The sequence below is a fragment of the Chiloscyllium plagiosum genome, chromosome 9 (genome assembly GCF_004010195.1).
Source record: "Chiloscyllium plagiosum isolate BGI_BamShark_2017 chromosome 9, ASM401019v2, whole genome shotgun sequence".
Classification (NCBI taxonomy): Eukaryota; Metazoa; Chordata; class Chondrichthyes; order Orectolobiformes; family Hemiscylliidae; genus Chiloscyllium; species Chiloscyllium plagiosum.
Genome location: NC_057718.1, coordinates 10,520,515 through 10,538,407, shown reverse-complemented (window position 1 = coordinate 10,538,407; position 17,893 = coordinate 10,520,515). Strand labels below are relative to the sequence as shown.

The following is a 17,893-nucleotide window of genomic DNA, read 5'->3' as shown; positions in this document are numbered from 1 at the left end:
GAACACCCAGATCTCTCTGTACTGCCCCTTTACCTAAATTGATTCCATTTAGGTAGTAATCTGCCTTCCTGTTCTTGCCACCAAAGTGGATAACCATACATTTATCCACATTAAACTGCATCTGCCATGCATCTGACCACTCACCTAACTTGTCATGGTTACCCTGTAACATCCTCCTCACATTTCACCCTGCCACCCAGCTTAGTATCATCAGCAAATTTGCTAATGTTATTACTAATACCATCTTCTATATCAATAATATATATTGTAAAAAGCTGCGGTCCCAGCATTGATCCCTGCGGTACCCCACATGCGCCACATCAACGGCTTTACCCTCATCTACCTGTTTAGTCACCTTTTAACCTCCTATGTGGGATTTTATCAAACGCTTTCTAAAAGTCCAGGTACACTATATCTACTGGATCTCCCTCGTCCATCTTCAGAATTAAATCCTCAAAAAATTCCAGAAGATTAGTCAAGCATGATTTCCCCTTCATAAATCCATGCTGACTCGACCTATCCTGTTACTACTATCCAGATGTGTTGTAATTTCATCCTTTATAATAGACTCAAGCATCTTTCCCACCACTGAAGTCAGACTAACTGGTCTATAATTTCCTGCTTTCTCTCTCCCACCTTTCTTAAAAAGTGGTACAACATTAGCCACCCTCCAATCCGCAGGAACTGATCCCGAATCTATCGAACTCTGGAAAATAATCACCAACGCATCCACGATTTCTCGAGCCACCTCCTTCAGTACCCTGGGATGTAGACCATCAGGCCCCAGGGACTTATCAACCTAACAGTAGAGTACCACTCAAATGGATTTCTTTACCATGGATGTGTTGAGTTTGAAAGTTGTTGGAGTCGTATTTGTACTTCTCTTTATATGAAAGCAGAATCCATGAATTACCTGAAGGCTAAGGAGGATCAAGTTTTGAAAAAAGGTCAAATCATGAGGACCTGTACAAATTTGCAGAATTAGTTTCTCTGCTTCATTTGCATTTTGAAAGAAAAATCCTTAATGGACTGAGCAAACAAGTTTGTCATCTATAGTTCATTTCATTATTGTATGTATTTGCATGACATTCAAAAGATAATTTGAAGATATTTATGCTGTGAGGACTAAAACTGTTTGTCGTAATTAGGACGACTGAGGTAGTTGACAAAAAGGCAATAAAATCCGTCCAAAGGCTGGGAATTTCATGATAAGTAATCCATTATAACTCAGAATATGGGAGCAACAGTGGGCCATTTGGGTCTGCTCTTGATTTTTTTTTGCAAGGAGGTAATCTGTTGAAGTGTTCACCATTTCCCCAGACCTCCCCCTCTCTGAGGACAAATATTTAGTCCTCAGCAAAGGCCTCACCTTTATTCCTCTATGCTCCCAGATAAATAAATTTGACACACACTGCGACCTTGAACATTTCTTCCTCCGCCTCCAGGCTGACATTTTCAACCAGGACACCCGCCTGCCCATCCACTGAGGACTCCTTCTCCTGCCTCCAACACACCCTATCCACCTGGACACCCTGTGCTGGCCTGTAACCACTCCTTGACCTCTTAATTTCAAACTGTCGCCGTGACATCGACCAGCTCAACCTTCCACCCACTCCAAACTCTCACCCTCACAAAGCACAGCCCTCCACTCCCTCTGCTGCAACGTCACCCTCACCATCAAATCCGCAAACCAGGGTGGTGCAGTTGTAGTCTGGCTCACTAACCTCTACACCACTGAAGCCAGAGATAAACTTGCAGAACCACCTCCGACTGCCCCCTTGATCACGTCCTCACCTCCCATCACCAAACCATCATCTCCCAGACCAAACACAACCTCATCACCTCTGGGGATCTCCCACCCACAGGCTCCAACTTTATTGTCAGTCAACCTCGCACTGCCTGATTCTACTTCCTTCCTAAGATTCACAAATCTGACTGCCCCAGTCGACCCATTGTCTCAGCCGGTGTCTGTCTCACTGAACCCGTCTCTTCCTACCTCGACACCGTCCTGTCCCCCTTAGTCCAGGAAGTCCCCACCTACGTTTATGACACCACCCAAGCCCTTCTCTTCCTCCAGGATTTTCGTTTCCCTGGCCCCCAACGCCTCATCTTCACCGTGGACATCCAGTCCCTGTAGACATCGATCGACTATGACGGTACTCTCCAAGCCCTCCATTTCGTCCTCTAATGCTGTCCCAACCAGTACCCTTCCACCCTCATCCGCCTGCTGAACTGGTCGTCACCCTCAACAACTTCTCCTTCCAATCCTCCCACTTCCTCCAAACCAAAGGGGTAGCCATGGGCATCCACATGGGACCCAGATATGTCTGCCTGTTTGTCAGATATGTGGAACAGTCCATCTTCCACAATTACACCGGCAGCCACCCCCCCCCCCACCTGTTCCTCCGCTACACTGATGATTGTATTGGCGCTGCCTTGTGCTACCACGAGGAGGTTGAACAGTTCATCAACTTTACCAACACCTTCCACTCCGACCTTAAATTCACCTGGACGATTTTGGTACCTCCCTCCTCTTCCTGGACTCTCCAGCACCATCTCCAGCGACCGACTAACCACAGACATCTACTACAAGCCCACAGCTACCTAGACTACACCACCTTCCGCCCTACCTCCTGTACAATGGCCATCCCTTATTGCCAATTTCTCCACCTCTGCCGCCTATGTTCCCAGGATGACCCATTCCACCATAGAATCCCAATTAGCGTACTACTTCCATGATTGCAACTTCCCTTCCCTTCCCACGTGGTTGACGATGCCCTACAGCACATTGCCTCCAACTTCATGCTCCAGAGCCCTTGAACCCCGCCCCTCCTAACGCAACAAGGACAGAACCCTCCCAGTTCTCACCTGTCACCCACCAACCTCTGCATATGTTGCATTATCTTCCGCCACCAAAGATATATTTCCCTCCCTAACCCTATCAGCGTTCCGGAGAGACCATTCTCTCCACGACTCCCTTGTCTGGTCCATGTCCCCCACCAGTCCACGCCCTACTCCTGGCACCTTTCCCTGCCACCGCAGGAAGTGCAAAACCTGCGCCCATACCACTCCCCTCACCTCTGTTCAAGGCCCCACAGGATCCTTCCACATCCATGAGAAATTCACCTGAACCTCTACCAATGTCACGTACTGCATCCGTTGCACCCGGTGTGGTCGTCTCTACATTGGGGAGACAGGACGCCTTCTTGCGGATCGTCCCAGAGAACATCTCTGGGACACCGGCACCGACAAACCCAACGCCCCGTGGCTGAACGCTTCAACTTCCCCTCCCACTCCATCAAGGACATGAAGGTCCTGGGTCACCTCCACCACCAAATCGTTACCACCTGATGCCTGGAGGAAGAATGCCTTATGTTTCTCCTTGGGACCCTGCAACCACACGGGATAAATATAGATTTCAACAGTTGCCTCATTCCCCCGACCTATCACCTTCATCCACCTATCGCTTTCTCAGTTACCGCCCCCCCCCCCCAATTTATCTCTCAGCCCCTGCCCACAAGCCTCATTCCTGATGAAGAGCATATGCCCGAAATGTCGATCCTCCTTCACCTCGATGCTATGCTTTCCCAGCAGCACACTCGGCAGTAATCTGTTGAAGGTAGCAAGTTTCGGAATAAATGATGACGCTTAATGAAGCGTGGAAGGTCATTGTTCAGGTAATTGTACAAATTAAAATTTATTATGAATTTGTTTTTCAGGATGCACACAACTGTATCCCGGAATTGGATGAAGATACTGCAATGTTTGCAGTTTATGATGGACATGGAGGTAGGAGAACATGAGCGCCGGAAGTCATTTTGCTAACACGTTCATTTATTTAAGAGTGTGCTTATGTGAGCATGGGTATCAGTATTTCTTTTTACTCAAAATGGGTTATAATACACATTTGCAAGCCCTGCTCTCCAGTTTCACCTGAAAATTGCAGTTCGTCTTGATTCCCTATCTGCAAGATCACACTAAGTTGATTTGTTATAGTCTGCATTGGTTGATACAAACTTGAAAATGAGTTGTTACTGTGCTTGATGCATAATGACAAGACACTTGCTATGCCATTCTTCCGCTGATGTAATCTCTTGGGGAGACACGAGAAAAGTATAATTTGGAAAATTCCTTTCTGCCTTGCCCAAGTAATTGAAATATGTCCATATTTGTCTGTATTTTTTTTTCTTTTGTCACTTGCTTGCAGCTCTTCAATCAGTAGTGTACCTGGTTAAATACAGTGCATGTCTTGAGAGTGATTCTTCTACCTTCTTCCATCTTATGAATTGGACTAAACTGCCAATGCACATGAATTTTCTGTGATACATAAGTGGGTGTCTTGCACATTGCAAGACACCATCATTTCAAGTTGTTATGTTACAAACTTTTGCTGACAAGCCAATTGACTACTTTAAGCAGTCGTAATGATTTACTGTTTGCTTTATTGAATGTCTGTGTTTGCAAATAAATTTAAAAAGTAACTCATTTTATAGGTAGTTTAAGTGAAGTGGTTTTGTGCTTGATACTTTGTCTCCTGATTGACTGGAATCTTTATAGTTTCAAGTAACTTTCAAAATGGCTTTCTATGACATAGGTTAATATCGTGGGCTCGCTAATTCAGTGTTGTTGGAAGTGGAAAATGTAATGGTTCAGTTTTTTAACATTCAGGTCTTCTGTACAAATAAAATGTTCAGAACTTAAATGCTGAAACCTGGTGGTTTTGATCTGTTGCTAAGCCCATGCATACTCATATCGCTGGTAATTTCTGTGAACTTATTCATCTATCGTTCTAAAAATTGACTGTTAGCTAATTTTGAATATTTTGTAGCTGTAAACATGGAATTCAAAAACTCAGTTGTTTGAGGAGCACCTTTCTCAAAAAAAGGTGCATTTAAGCACTGAATACTCCATTAGAACATCTGAAAGGGTAATTTTCTTTTTCCTTTAAACCGCTGACAAACCATATGGTATCTTCACACATGTCGCAAATTTAAATTTTTAACAAAAAAAATTTGCCTGCAATGATGGATTCCCCTCTGTAATTATAATCCCACCTGGCTTCATCCTCGTTTTCACACTGGCAAACAGATATTTCTCTACGAAATCTTTGTCTTCATGATAGTGAGTGAACAATCTAATGAATACTTCCTGCTGCTCAATGTTATCAAGATGTAAGCCATTCTGTTGTGTCCTCCTGAAATTGCACTGTGTGTGTGTGTGTGTGTGTGTGTGTGTGTGTGTGTGTGTGTGTGTGTGTGTGTGGTGGGAGGGTGGCGAGGCCAATCCTAAATCAGCTTGAAGATGACAAAGATTCCCTGATTGATTGACAGTAAGTATATAAGTGGGCTGGTCAGATGGGCAGATCAGTGGCAGATAGAATTTAACCATGGTAAATATGAGATGATGCTCTTTGGAAGAAGGAATGAGTCAAGGGAAATATCCTCATGAATTGGGTGCCTGTCCACAGATCCCTGAAGGTGTAGCGCAAATTAGTGGGATAATTAAGAAGGCAAAAGGGACAGTTGCCTTTATCAGCTATAGATTACAAAAGTATTGAGTTTTATTGGAGCTGCACAGAACTTTGGTTAAGCTGCAACTGGCATACTGTGTGCAGTCCTGGTCACCACACTGGAGGAAGGATATGATTGTGCTGGAGGGGATGCAAAGGAAATTCACCTGGATTTGGCCTGGGATGGAGTGTTTGAGCTATGAAGACCAGCTGGATAAGCTTGGGTTGTTTTCAGAGCAGAGAAGGATGAGGGGCACCTGATTGAGGTGTATAAGATTTGAGGTTGAAACTTTATTGCTGGAACAGCACAGCAGGTCAGGCAGCATCCAGGGAACAGGAGATTCGACGTTTCGGGCACAGGCCCTTCTTCAGGAATGAGCCGTATAAGATTTGAGGGACATGTACAGGGCAGATAGAAGACAACTGTTCACTTTCAGTTGAAGTGTCAGTAACAAGGGGGCATAATTGTAAACTGAAAGGCAGGATGTTTCGAGGGGATTTGGGGAAAACCATTTCCCAGAGTGTCGTGCCAGACCCTCCATGCCAGAGATGTTGAGATGGGAAACCTTTCAACCTTTAAAAAGTGCTTGGATGAGCACTTGAAATTCTTATTCATGGCTTTGCATCTAATATGGGAAAGTAGGACAAGTATAGATAGTATATTATCAGCAGTATGGACTTTGGGCAGAAGAGCCTCTTCTGTCTGATTCACAATACTCCTGCTTGTGGACCCCACACATACACAGCTGTTTGACTTTGACTTTGACTTTGGTGTCCTGCTCAGCCAAGCCTGAATTTCAAACCCTACATTTAAGTCCATATTACTTGCTTGGTTGCCAACATTGTTGAAATGTATAGCCATGGTTTTACCATTGCAACTTGATTACTCTGTAGGCAATGGCTTAGTGGTATTATCACTATTAATCCAGAGACCCCAGCAATGTCCTGGGAACCTAAGTTCAAATTCTGCCATGGCTGATGGTGGAATTTGAATTCAATACAAAACAAATTCTGGAATCAAGTCTTAATGATGACCATGAATACATTGTCAATTGTTGGATAAACCCAACTGGTTCACTAATGTCCTTTTAGGGAAGGAAACTGCCATCCTTACCTGGTAATGTGTACCTGTGATTCCAGACCCAGAGCAATGGAGTTGACTCTTAACTGCCCTCTGGGTAATAAATAGTGGCCTGGCTAGTGACTCCCTCATCCCATGACTGAATTTTAAAAAAAACTGACTTCCTTAATAATCCAAAATGTCATGATTTGGAGATGCTGGTGTTGGACTAGGGTGTACAAAGTTAAAAAATCACACAACACCAGGTTATGTCATGTTCTTTTCTTCCAACTCTCAACTACTGTGTATTTCCTCAGTCACTGTTGAATTCATGTTTTCAAGGAATAAATTATAAGTTGGTCTGAATTCATGTCCTGAATTTACTTCTTCCAGGTGAAGAAGTGGCACTGTATTGTGCGAAGTACCTGCCTGATGTTATTAAGAACCAACAGGCCTATCGGAATGGAAAATTGCAGAAGGTATGACTTTTGGAGTTGGAATTTATATGGTTGACAGAGCAAAGCATTCATCGATAGACTAGGTCAGATATAAGATAAACCATCTGGGATGCTTGATTTCTGGAAAGTTGGTTTCTCTCAATTTAACTTGATTTTGATGCCAAATTCTAAAAACACAGGTTTTCCACTGACTCTCAGTAAAAAATGCTGAGAGAGAATAACTTGTGGTGCAGATTCTGGGAAAATGAAGCTGGATTTGATACATCTCTGGAACCTGCACAGATACCCTCCCAGAATCATACAGTGTGGAAACAGACCCTTCAGTCTAACACATCCATGCCAACCATATATGCTAAATTAATCTACTTCCATTTGCCAACACTTGGTCCATATCCATCTAAACCCTTCCTATTCATCTACCTATCCAGGTGTCTTTTAAATATTGTAATTGTACCAGCCTCCACTGCTTCCTCTGGCACTTTGTTCATACACACACCAACCTTTGTGAAAAATTTGTCCCTCAGGTCCTTTTTTAAATCTTTCCCCTATGCTCTCCAATTTTAGACTCCCCTATCCTGGGGGAAAAAAACACCTTGGCTCTTCACCTTATCCATGCCTCTTTGTTTTATAAGCATCTACAAGATCACTGTTCAGCCTCCAAAGCTCCAGGGAAAAAGCCCCATGCTATTCAGTCCTTCTCTACACCTCAAACTCTCAGATCCAGGCAACATCCTTTTTTATTTTTGTAAATACTTTTATTGAGAAAAAGGGATTTTAAATTCTTTACAAAATCACTACAAAGCAGTAACCTTATAACAACAATAACCGTAAACAAACTGCTACTTTACTCTACAAACCACTGAGGAGAGAGAGAAAAAAACCTACAAAAACTACAATTAAATAAATAACTAAAAAAAATCTAAATTAAACAAAGTTAAACCAAAGTAAATTAAATTACATTCAGTTAAGTTAACACACTCAGTGCAATCCAACCAAAGCTCCCCACCACCGGGAACATCAGTAGGCATACCGTATTTGTTCGGGACTCTGCCTGCCGGGCACCCCACACCAGCAGACATAGCCCTCATGACCACACAAAGGCACTGACCAATATAGCTGACATGTCTGTGTCTAAATAATTCAGGAAGAGTCGCCATGTTCTGTAAAACAGTTCCGTTTTCTGGTGCACCATACGCTTAAGGAAATCCAGGGGGATGTGCTCCATAAATAATTACACCTCCCCAAAAGTCCCGGGGGATTCTCTGATACCCAGCTCACTATAATGTTCTTCCTTGCACAGAATGAAAGAATATTAAACAGTTGCTTCCCATGCTTGTCCAAAGAAGTGAGATTTGGCAAGCCCAAAAGGAGGGATACCAGATCCATCTTAATCTCAGTCCCCAAGACCCATTACAAAACGCACTCTATGACACCCAAATATTTTAGTCATAGAGACGTACAGCACAGAAACAGACCTTTTGGTCAAACCCGTCCATCCTAACCTAATCTAGTCCCATTTGCAACATTCTGCCCATATCCGTCTAAACCCTTTCTCTTCATATACCCATCCAGATACCTTTAAGTGCTACATTTGTACCAGCCTTCACCACTTCCTCTGGCAGCTCATTTGATGCATGCACCACCCCCTGCATGAAAAAGTTGCCCCTTGGGTCTCTTTTAAGTCTTTCCACTCTTCCTAAACCTGTGCTCCCTCTAGTTCAGGACTTTTCTACCGCAGGGAAAATACCATGTCTATTTATCCTATCCATGCCCCTCATAATTTTGTAAACCTCTAAGGTCAGCTTCCAATGCTCCAGGTAAAACAGTGTCAGTCTTTCCCAATAGCTCAAATCCTCCAATCCTGGCAACATGCTTGTAAATCTTTTCTGAACACTTTCAAGTTTCACAACATTCTTCCAATAGCAAGGAGATGAGAATTGCACACAATATTCCAAAAGTGGCCTAACCAATGTCCTGTACAGCCACAACCTGGCCTCCCAACTCCTATACTCAATGCTCTGATCAATACAGGAAAGCATACCAAACGCTGTCTTCACTATGCTATCTACCTGCAACTCCACATTCGAGGAACTATGAACCTGCACTCCAAGGTCTCTTTGTTTAGCAACACTCCCTAGGACTTTACAATTAAGTGTATAAGTCCTGCTCTGATTTGCTTTTCCAAAATGCAGCACCTCGCTTTTATCTAAATTAAGCTGCATCTGCCACTTCTCAGCCCTTTGGCCCATCTGGTCAAGATCCCGTTATATTCTGCAGTAATATTCACTGTCCATAACACCTCCAATTTTGGTGTCACCTGCAAACTTATTAACTATACATCTTATGCTCACATCCAAACCATTTGTATAAATGACAAAAAGCAGTCGACCCAGCACCAATCCTTGTGGCACACCACTGGTCACAGGCCTCCAGTCTGAAAAGCCACCGTCTGTCTTCTACCTCTGAGCCAGTTCTGTATCCAAATGGCTCCTTCTCCCTGCATTCCTTGAGATCTAACCTCGCTAAACAGTTGGCTATGAGGAACCTTGTCAAATGCCTTATTGAAGTCCGTAAAGATCACGTCCATCGCTTTGCCCTCATCAATCCTCTTTGTTAGTCCTTCAAAAATGAGACATGATTCCCCACGCACAAAGCCATATTGACTATCCCTAATCAGTCCTTGCCTTTCCAAATATATGTAAATTCTGTCCTTCAGGATTCCTTACAACAACTTGCCCACTACTGATGTCAGGGCTCACCAGTCTATAGTTCCCTGGCTTGTCGTTACCACCTTTCTTAAACAGTGGCACCACGTTAGCCAACCTCCAGTCTTCCGGCACCTCACCTGTGACTATCGATGAGACAAATATCTCAGCAAGGAGCCCAGCAATCACTTCCCTGGCTTCTCAGAATTCTAGGGTACACCTGATCAGGTCCTGGGGATTCATCCACTTTTATGCATTTCAATTCATCCAGCACCACCACCTTTATACTACGGACATGTTTCAAAATATCACCAACTATTTCCCCACATTCTGTCTTCCATGTCCTTCTCCACAGTAAAATAAAACATAGTCAAGAAAGAACCGACTGTACTCACTATTGTAGCAGGGTTACACTTAAAATCTATGCACTTATCTGTTCCTGTACTGTGAGCTCTTCCACACAGATTCCTCCAAGGTCAACTGTGAATTTCACTGTTTGTTAATTTTCCCTATATGCCCTCCGTTGTCCAGAGATACATGGATTCAAACAGCAAAGGCAATAACTGTGCAGATTCACTGCTGTGTCAGTTAGGAATGCGGCAGTGTAGGTTTCTTTGTGTCTCTCTCTCCCTCACTGACCATGTGGTCGCTGCCTATTTTTCTGCCTCCTCCTTTTAAACGTGTTGTTGTTTTGATCTTTTTACCCCAAAGTTCCAAAGCAATGCAACATCATATAAAACAGTATATGTTACTCCCAGAATTCAAAGAAATCACCTCCAACACTGAAAATACCTCAAAAAAAGCAGCAGCTCTTACAGCCGCAAGTTTTTCTCCGTCTTCCATCTTGGATTACCCAGAATCATCTTTTGAATCCATTCAAGTTTAACAACATCTTCCCTGTAGCAGGGAGACCGGAATTGAAGGCAGTATTCTAAAAATGGCCTTACCAGCGTCTGTGGAGTCTTAACATGTTGTCCCAATTCCTATACTAAATGCGTTGACCAATGAAGGCCAGTGTGCCAAGTGCCACCTTCACCAACTCCACTTTCAAAGAACTGTGCATTTGCACACCCATGTCTTTTTGTTCAGCAACACTCCCCAGATGAAAGCATTATGCAGGAAGTATCCAATTGTGTTGCATGTGCATTATGACACTTTTTGTGCAAAGGTGTGGGAAGAAGTGGAGTTATTTAAGGATTGGGAATTGACCTCTACAAATTTCTTAAACTCTCAGTTCATGACAAATATCAGGACCTGATTGTAGTAATCTCCATTTAGTTTGTTGACGATAGTTTTGTTTCCCTCCTAGTTTTTGGGGATGCTCTTTGGGTATTTGTCTCAACTTTGATTATGCTGAATGTTAAGAAGGTGGCTGGGTTTACTATCTTTAGGGATTTGGGTTTGACTTTTGGCAAGTTTTAAGTGTCTAAATGTTTGGACCCAGCGTCAAAATGGAAAACCCTTGCATTCCCTGATGTTGAGGGACCTTGTCTTGAATGCAAAGGTTAACTTAATATCTAGTGTGGGTGATAAAGGAATGGATTACCTGAGCAGTCAACTCTTGTGACACAAAGGAGGGGCAAGAAACCAAACTGGTGCAGGTGGGAATAGTATGTAGCCAGACAATCTAAAAGGGAGGAAATGATACTTTTGAGCAAATGTGAAGGAGCATGGTTTTTTAAGCCTGTAAAGCCATTTGTCCAACATTTTTCAGTTCTGGCAGCTTCTTATTTCTTCCACCAGGTGATGCTGAAGAGCTACTTAAACTCATTAAGGGTGGCCTCAATATGGTTGTCAATTTAAGAAATCTGAATAATTTGCATGTTTTCCCCCTTACTCAGAGTGAAGCACTGTCGTGTTTCAATCCCAAGACCAGTGTTTTTTCTTTTGTAACTTTTTGTCCGAGCATAATTCGGTAATGCTGTAGGAATGTGACACCATTTCATGTCTTGCTTTATAATGCTGCTGTGAAATGTATTGGGATAGTTTGTCACGTAAATGCACTTATAGTTGTATAGTTGCTCTCATGGCAGTTTCCAAAGAACGGGCACGTTGTTTACAAGGTTTTTGTTTCTAATTATTTGGAAGTCAGATTGCAGCTGTAATATTATCTACTCCCAACTTGGAATTATTTAAGGCCTCTGTCATTTGTGGGGGGAAAAAAATTACCTTTGAAAACATTGCTCCATTTTTTGTTACAAGTGATTTTTTTGAAAAACTGCATTCTTCTAGTTAAGAAGTCAACACAGCATTGAAAGATCTTGGATTTATGTGATGCCTTTTACATAATAGCTGATCATTATTATTGACAAAACAGTGATGACTATTATTTCATGATCTATAACATCATCTGTGGGCACACAAACAGCCAAACAGATGAATAACCAATTTATTGTTTGACTGCTATTGGTCTGAGGGTTGGAGTTGGCCCAGATATGAGGGGACTTCTTTGTTTTCAAAATGAAAGGTCGTTACAGTCCACTTTGAGGGATCTTATGAGGCGAACTGCAAGTGTCAGCTTTTATTTCGCTGTGAAATCTAGAGTTGATCTTGAACATCAGCCTTCTAACACAGTAGCAATTAAATCAAATTGATGCTACTTGCTCACTACTATCCTCTGAGTTAACTGTTAATAGTGCACAGGAGTAGTTTGTGTTGAATTTTAGGTTGTTCTTTTTTAAGTGTAATACTCCAAAGAGGTTGCATGAGAAGCAGTTATGGTTTGAGTACAGGTTTTGTGATTTTCCTCTTCCAGTGCAACCCCATGTCCAATTATATTCGCTATTCTTTTTCTTGTGATTAGTATTCAAAACCCCTAATTTAACATTAAGATGGAGCAGCACAGTGGTTAGCACTGCTGCCTCACAGCATCAGGGTCCCAGGTTCAGTTCCAGCCTCTGGCGACTGTCTGTGTGGAGTTTGCACATTCTCCTCGTGTCTGCTCCGGTTTCCTCCCACAGTCCGAAGATGTGCAGGTCAGGTGAATTGGCCATGCTAAATGGCCCATGGTGTTAGGTGCATTAGTCAGAGGGAAGCGGGTCTGGCTGGGTTACTCTTCGGTGGGTCAGTGTGGACTTGGTGGGCCAAAGAGCCTGTTTCCACACTGTAGAGAATCTAATCTAATCTAATTTTTTCTTTACCTTTTTGAATTCAAGGCACTGGAGGATGCCTTTCTGTCCATAGATAGCAAGCTCACAGAGGAGATGGTAATCAAGGAACTTGCCCAGATCGCAGGCCGACCTCAGGAGGATGATGGCGAGAAAGTTGCTGACGAAGATGATGGTAAGCTGAAAGTAATCTGATTTTAAGTGGAGTGGGACCTGATTACACACAATTTAAATTCCACAAAAAGTGATACCCTGTTGCAGTCATCTGCAGGATCTCTTGCTAGCCACTTGCCGTCCTGACTTGGATATGCGTCACCATTTCTTCATTGTAAGTAATCCTGGAACTCCCTCCGTTAGCAGCCGTCTGAGTGCCACTGTTACCACATAGACTACAGTAGTTAATGAAGGCTACTCACCAACACCATTTCATGCAAATTGGAATCAGCAATAAATGTTGATCAGTGCCCACATCCCATAAAACAGATAAGTGGATTGAATTGAGTTCTGTTTACTGGTTGTCAGGGTCCAGAATGCATGAACAATGTAAAGAATTCAGTTTTGGTTGGGTGCCTTGTTATTTGATTTAAAGCAAACCAGTTATTCCCTAGAAATGTACAACTGATTATAATTGTATTTTTATTCTTGTTTTCTACCATGTCATTAATCCTCCCTCACTACTATGCATCTTGTATGTCCCTGTGCAGCCATCTTTATATCCTATTCACAACTTACTATATTTATCCAAGTTTGTCGTCGGCAAATTTATATGGTATCCTAGTCTCAGTAATTTTGTTTTTATTTCATTTATGGGATGTGGGCATTATTGGCTGTGCCAGCATTTATTGCCCATGCGTGATTGCCTGATGGAGAGCTGGTAAACCCATAATGCCATTCGGGAGGAAATTCCAGGATCTTGTGACCCAGTGACCATGAAGGGACGATGATATATATCCAGTCAGGTTGGTGAGTGCCTTGGAGGTGAACCTGCAGTTTGTGGTGTTCCCATGTACCTGCTGCCCTTGTCCTTCTAGCTGGACGTGGTAATGGATTTGAAAGGTTCTGTCTTAGGATCTTTGACTTTCCACAGTGCATCTTGTACACAGTACACCTTGTTGCGATTGAGCAGTGACTGAATGTTTGTGGATGTGTTGCAAATCAATCGGGTTGCTTCGTCCCAGGTAGTGACAAGCTTCTTCAGTGTTGTTGGAGCTAAACCGCATCCAGCCATGTTGAGTATTCTGTCACATTCCTGACTTGTGCCTTGTTGATGGTGGACAGGCTTTAAGGAGTCAGGAGGTGAATTACTTAAGTATTAATAGACTTCAATCTGTTCTTTCAGTCACTGTGGTTAGATAGTCTCTTATTTGAGATGATCATTGTCTGGCATTTGTGTGGTATGATAATTCCCCCATTTCAGCCAAAGCCTGGATATTGTCCAATTCTTTTTGCATTTAGACATGGAATGCTTCAGTTTCTGAGGGATTGCATATGGTGCGGAACATTGTGCAATCATCAACATTCCCACGTCTGACTTTATGGTGGAGGAAAGGCCTAGGATGCCACCTGAGGAATTCCTGCAGCTGTGATGACTGGTCTCCAAACGTATCTGTCTTCCTATATGCCAAGTATGACTCCAACCAATAGTTTGCCCCCCGATTCAGATTGATTCTGGTTTTCCTGCAGCTCCTTGATGCCCTACTTGGTTGATGCCCCACTTGATGTCAGGAGCTGTTACTCACTTCCCTTCTGGAATTCAGGTTTTTTGTGTTTGAATCAAGGCTGTAATGAGGTCAGAAGCTAAATGGCCCTGGCGGAACCCAAACTGGACGTCTGTATGCGGGTGCTTCTTGTTGGCCCTGATAATGACATGTTCTATCACTTTACTGATGATCCTAAGTAAATCAGTAAATTTGTCCAGTTTTTTGAATACAGGACATACCTGGGATATTGCATACATTGTTGAGAAGCTGCCAGTGTTTTAGCTGTACTGGAACAGCTTGTCCACTGCTGCAGCTGTTCTGGGGCATAACTCTTCAGTACTGTTGCTGGAGTATTGTCAGGACTCGCAGCTTTTGCAGTATCCAGTGTCTCCAACCATTTCCTAATAACACGTGGAGTGAATCAAGTTAACTAAATAATCATCTGTGATGTAGTGGGCTTTTGGAGGAGGCAAGTTTGATCATCCACTGTACTTTCATCTGAAGATTGTTGCGATTATGTTCAGCCTTATCTTTTGGTCTGATGGGGATGTTTGTGGAATCGCTCCTCCAGTAAATTGACTGGATGTGGCAGGAGTGCAGAGTTGGTTGTGAAATTGCTTAACACTGTCTATCAGTTGCTGCTTATGCTCGGAGTCGTCTTATTTTGTAATTTCTCCAGATTGTCCATTCATTTTTATATATGTCTGCTTCTGGCATACCTTTCTGCAGTCATCTTTGAACTAGATTGATCCCTGGCTTGTTGCCAGGCCATGACGATTTAGATGTTGGGGTATGATACTGTACTGATGGTCCACAGCACCTCATGATTACCCAGATTTGAGTTGCTAAATCTGGTCAATGTCTGTCCCATTTAGCCCTATGGTAGTGTCACAGAACATGGTGTAAGATACTCAAAGTTTGTGTAAAGAATTGTCGCTCACTTGCCGTTTGCAGTTGTTATGGGTATGTTCGCCGAGCTGGGAATTTGGTTTGCAAGTGTTTTGTCTCCTTTCTCAGTGACATCCTCAGAGCTGTGGAGCCTCCTGTGAAGCGCCACTTTACTGGTCAGTTGGAATTTATTTGATTTTGTTCCTGCTGTTTCCAGTTGCCGGTTTCAGTTGTTTGTAGCAGTGGTCAAGTTGGGTCTCGGTCAATGTGTTGATTGATGGAGTCCAATCAATAAAAACATTGCTAACCAAATTCCCAGCTCAGCGAACATACCCACAACAAATGTAAGTTATTATCAATGTGAAGCCAGATTTCATCTCCACAAGAAATATGACAATCACTCTTATCAATATTGTCATAGATGCATCTGTGGCAGGCAGATTGGTGAGCATTAGGTTACATATGTATTTTCCTCACATTAATATAGACTGTGTAAATAACTATCCCTGATCTCTGGCATTTGACTTTTAACTGTGTTGCCAACTTGATCCATTTTATTCCATCTCTTTACTGTTAACAAACCAATTCTCTATCTGTAACAATGTTACTCCTGTACTATGAGTTCTCATTTTGTGTAGTATCTTTGTGGCATCTTTTCAGCTGTCTTCTGGAAATCCACATGGACAGGTTACCTTTTTTATGCAGGTTGTTTATTACTTCTGAAAAGACCTATTTGTCACAACTAAATTTGATAGTGAAAGATATCCTACAAATCCACAACACCGGAGAAACTAAAAGAGGTTTTGAAATAGGTATGAACTCGAAATGGAAAAGAACAGGGAAAATTTTATTCATGGATTCCATCAGGCATGAGAATTTTATTAAATAACTTTGTGTATGAATTGTTGTAAAAACTTTTAGGTTTGATCCTTTAGTTAGGAGATATTTCATATGTGGATCAGGTTATGAGTGTACAGGTCTGGTAAAAGCATTCTTTCCCTTTCCAGTATGTTAGTGATAACTCCCTAAAGCTATTTAGTTGGTAAGATACATCCACCCCATAATAGATCAACAAAATTTTTTTTGTTTATTTTTTTCCAGTTGACCATGAGGAGGCTGCACTTTTACACGAAGAGGCTACAATGACAATTGAAGAGTTACTCACTCGATATGGACAACACCAGAACAGTGCCAAACATTCAAAGAGCAAAACTACCCCCACTGTTAAGAAACCTCTGCCTAAAGATGATGAGACAAATAAAACTGAAAAAGAGATTAATGGAGAGTTGGAGAGCAGTGAAGCAGGCATGGGTGAGAAAAAGAGCAAAAATGGAAAATTGGGGGAGACTGTCGGAATCTCCTCAAGTTCTGATTATGGAAGTGAGGAAGCTGGACTGGCAAGTGGAGATAGCATTACTGGATCTGGGTCAGACAAAGAACCTGCCAAAGCCAGCAAAGGCACCTCTGAAGAGGCTGTTGTGTCATCATCCACAGTTGATGCTGGGCCGTCCTGCTCATCATCTGCCAAATCACAGCGAGCAGCTAAATCTGTCTTCTTTGAGGACAGCGAGGATGAATCTGAAGAAGCAGAAGAGGAAGACAGTGAAGAGGTAGCTATTTCATTACCTTTTACAGTTTATTTTGAAGAAGCTGTCATTCTTTGGACCTCAGAAATAAGTGCAAGTGAGGAAGGTGTGAGCTTGAGTTAGGGGTTGAAGCTGTCTTGACTGCCAGTCTGCTCATGAGTATTTAATCCCTGAGATACTAGCAGGTTTGCTCAATGTTGTCCTCGTGTTTTTGGGTTTAAGGTTATGCTGATATGCTACAGCTGCTTTTCCAAGTTGCTGGAGTGCTCATAATTGATGATCTTTCAAAACAGTAGTTTTCCTGAACATTACTAAGTTGGTGTTATGGATGAATAGGTGTCAATTGAGGTTCAATACACAGATGTTTGAGGTGATGCACTTTGGTCATAATATAAAATAGGGGTACAGTTCTAAATAGGGTGCCGGAGTGGTAGAAACTGGGTGTATATGTTCACAAGGTCACTGAAGTTGGCAGGACAGGTGAAGAGAGCAGCTAATAAAACATACAGCTTTATGAATAGGGGCAAGTGCAGGGAGGTGGTGATGAACTTGTATAAGGTAATTTTTTGGACTTGAGAGCATTTTACACAGTTGTGGATGCCACAAACTGTAAGAAAGATATCAGTGCATTGCAGAGACTGCTGAGCAATATACAAGAATGGCGTCAGGAATGAGAAGTTATGAAGATGGATTGCAGAAGTTGGAACTGTTCTACTTGGTGAGAAGAAGGCTGAGAGAAAATCTGATTGAGGTTTTCAAAATCATGAGTAGGCTGTTCAGAGTAAATAGGGCGAAGCTGTTCCTGCTTGTTAAAGGGAAAAAAAGGTATAGATTTAAAGTGATGTGAAAACAATGTAATAGTGATGTAAGATAAAACCTT

General features: G+C 42.4%; 1 protein-coding gene across 1 annotated transcript in view; it reads left to right on the top strand.

Moving 5' to 3' along the window:
* Positions 1-17,893, top strand: part of ppm1g (protein phosphatase, Mg2+/Mn2+ dependent, 1G) — a 46,003-nt gene that overhangs the window by 10,695 nt on the left and 17,415 nt on the right. The window contains exons 2-5 of the mRNA XM_043695359.1: positions 3,720-3,789; positions 6,963-7,048; positions 12,888-13,014; positions 16,529-17,037. Of these exons, the coding sequence (XP_043551294.1) occupies positions 3,720-3,789; positions 6,963-7,048; positions 12,888-13,014; positions 16,529-17,037 (792 nt within the window). The remainder of the gene's footprint in view (positions 1-3,719; positions 3,790-6,962; positions 7,049-12,887; positions 13,015-16,528; positions 17,038-17,893) is intronic.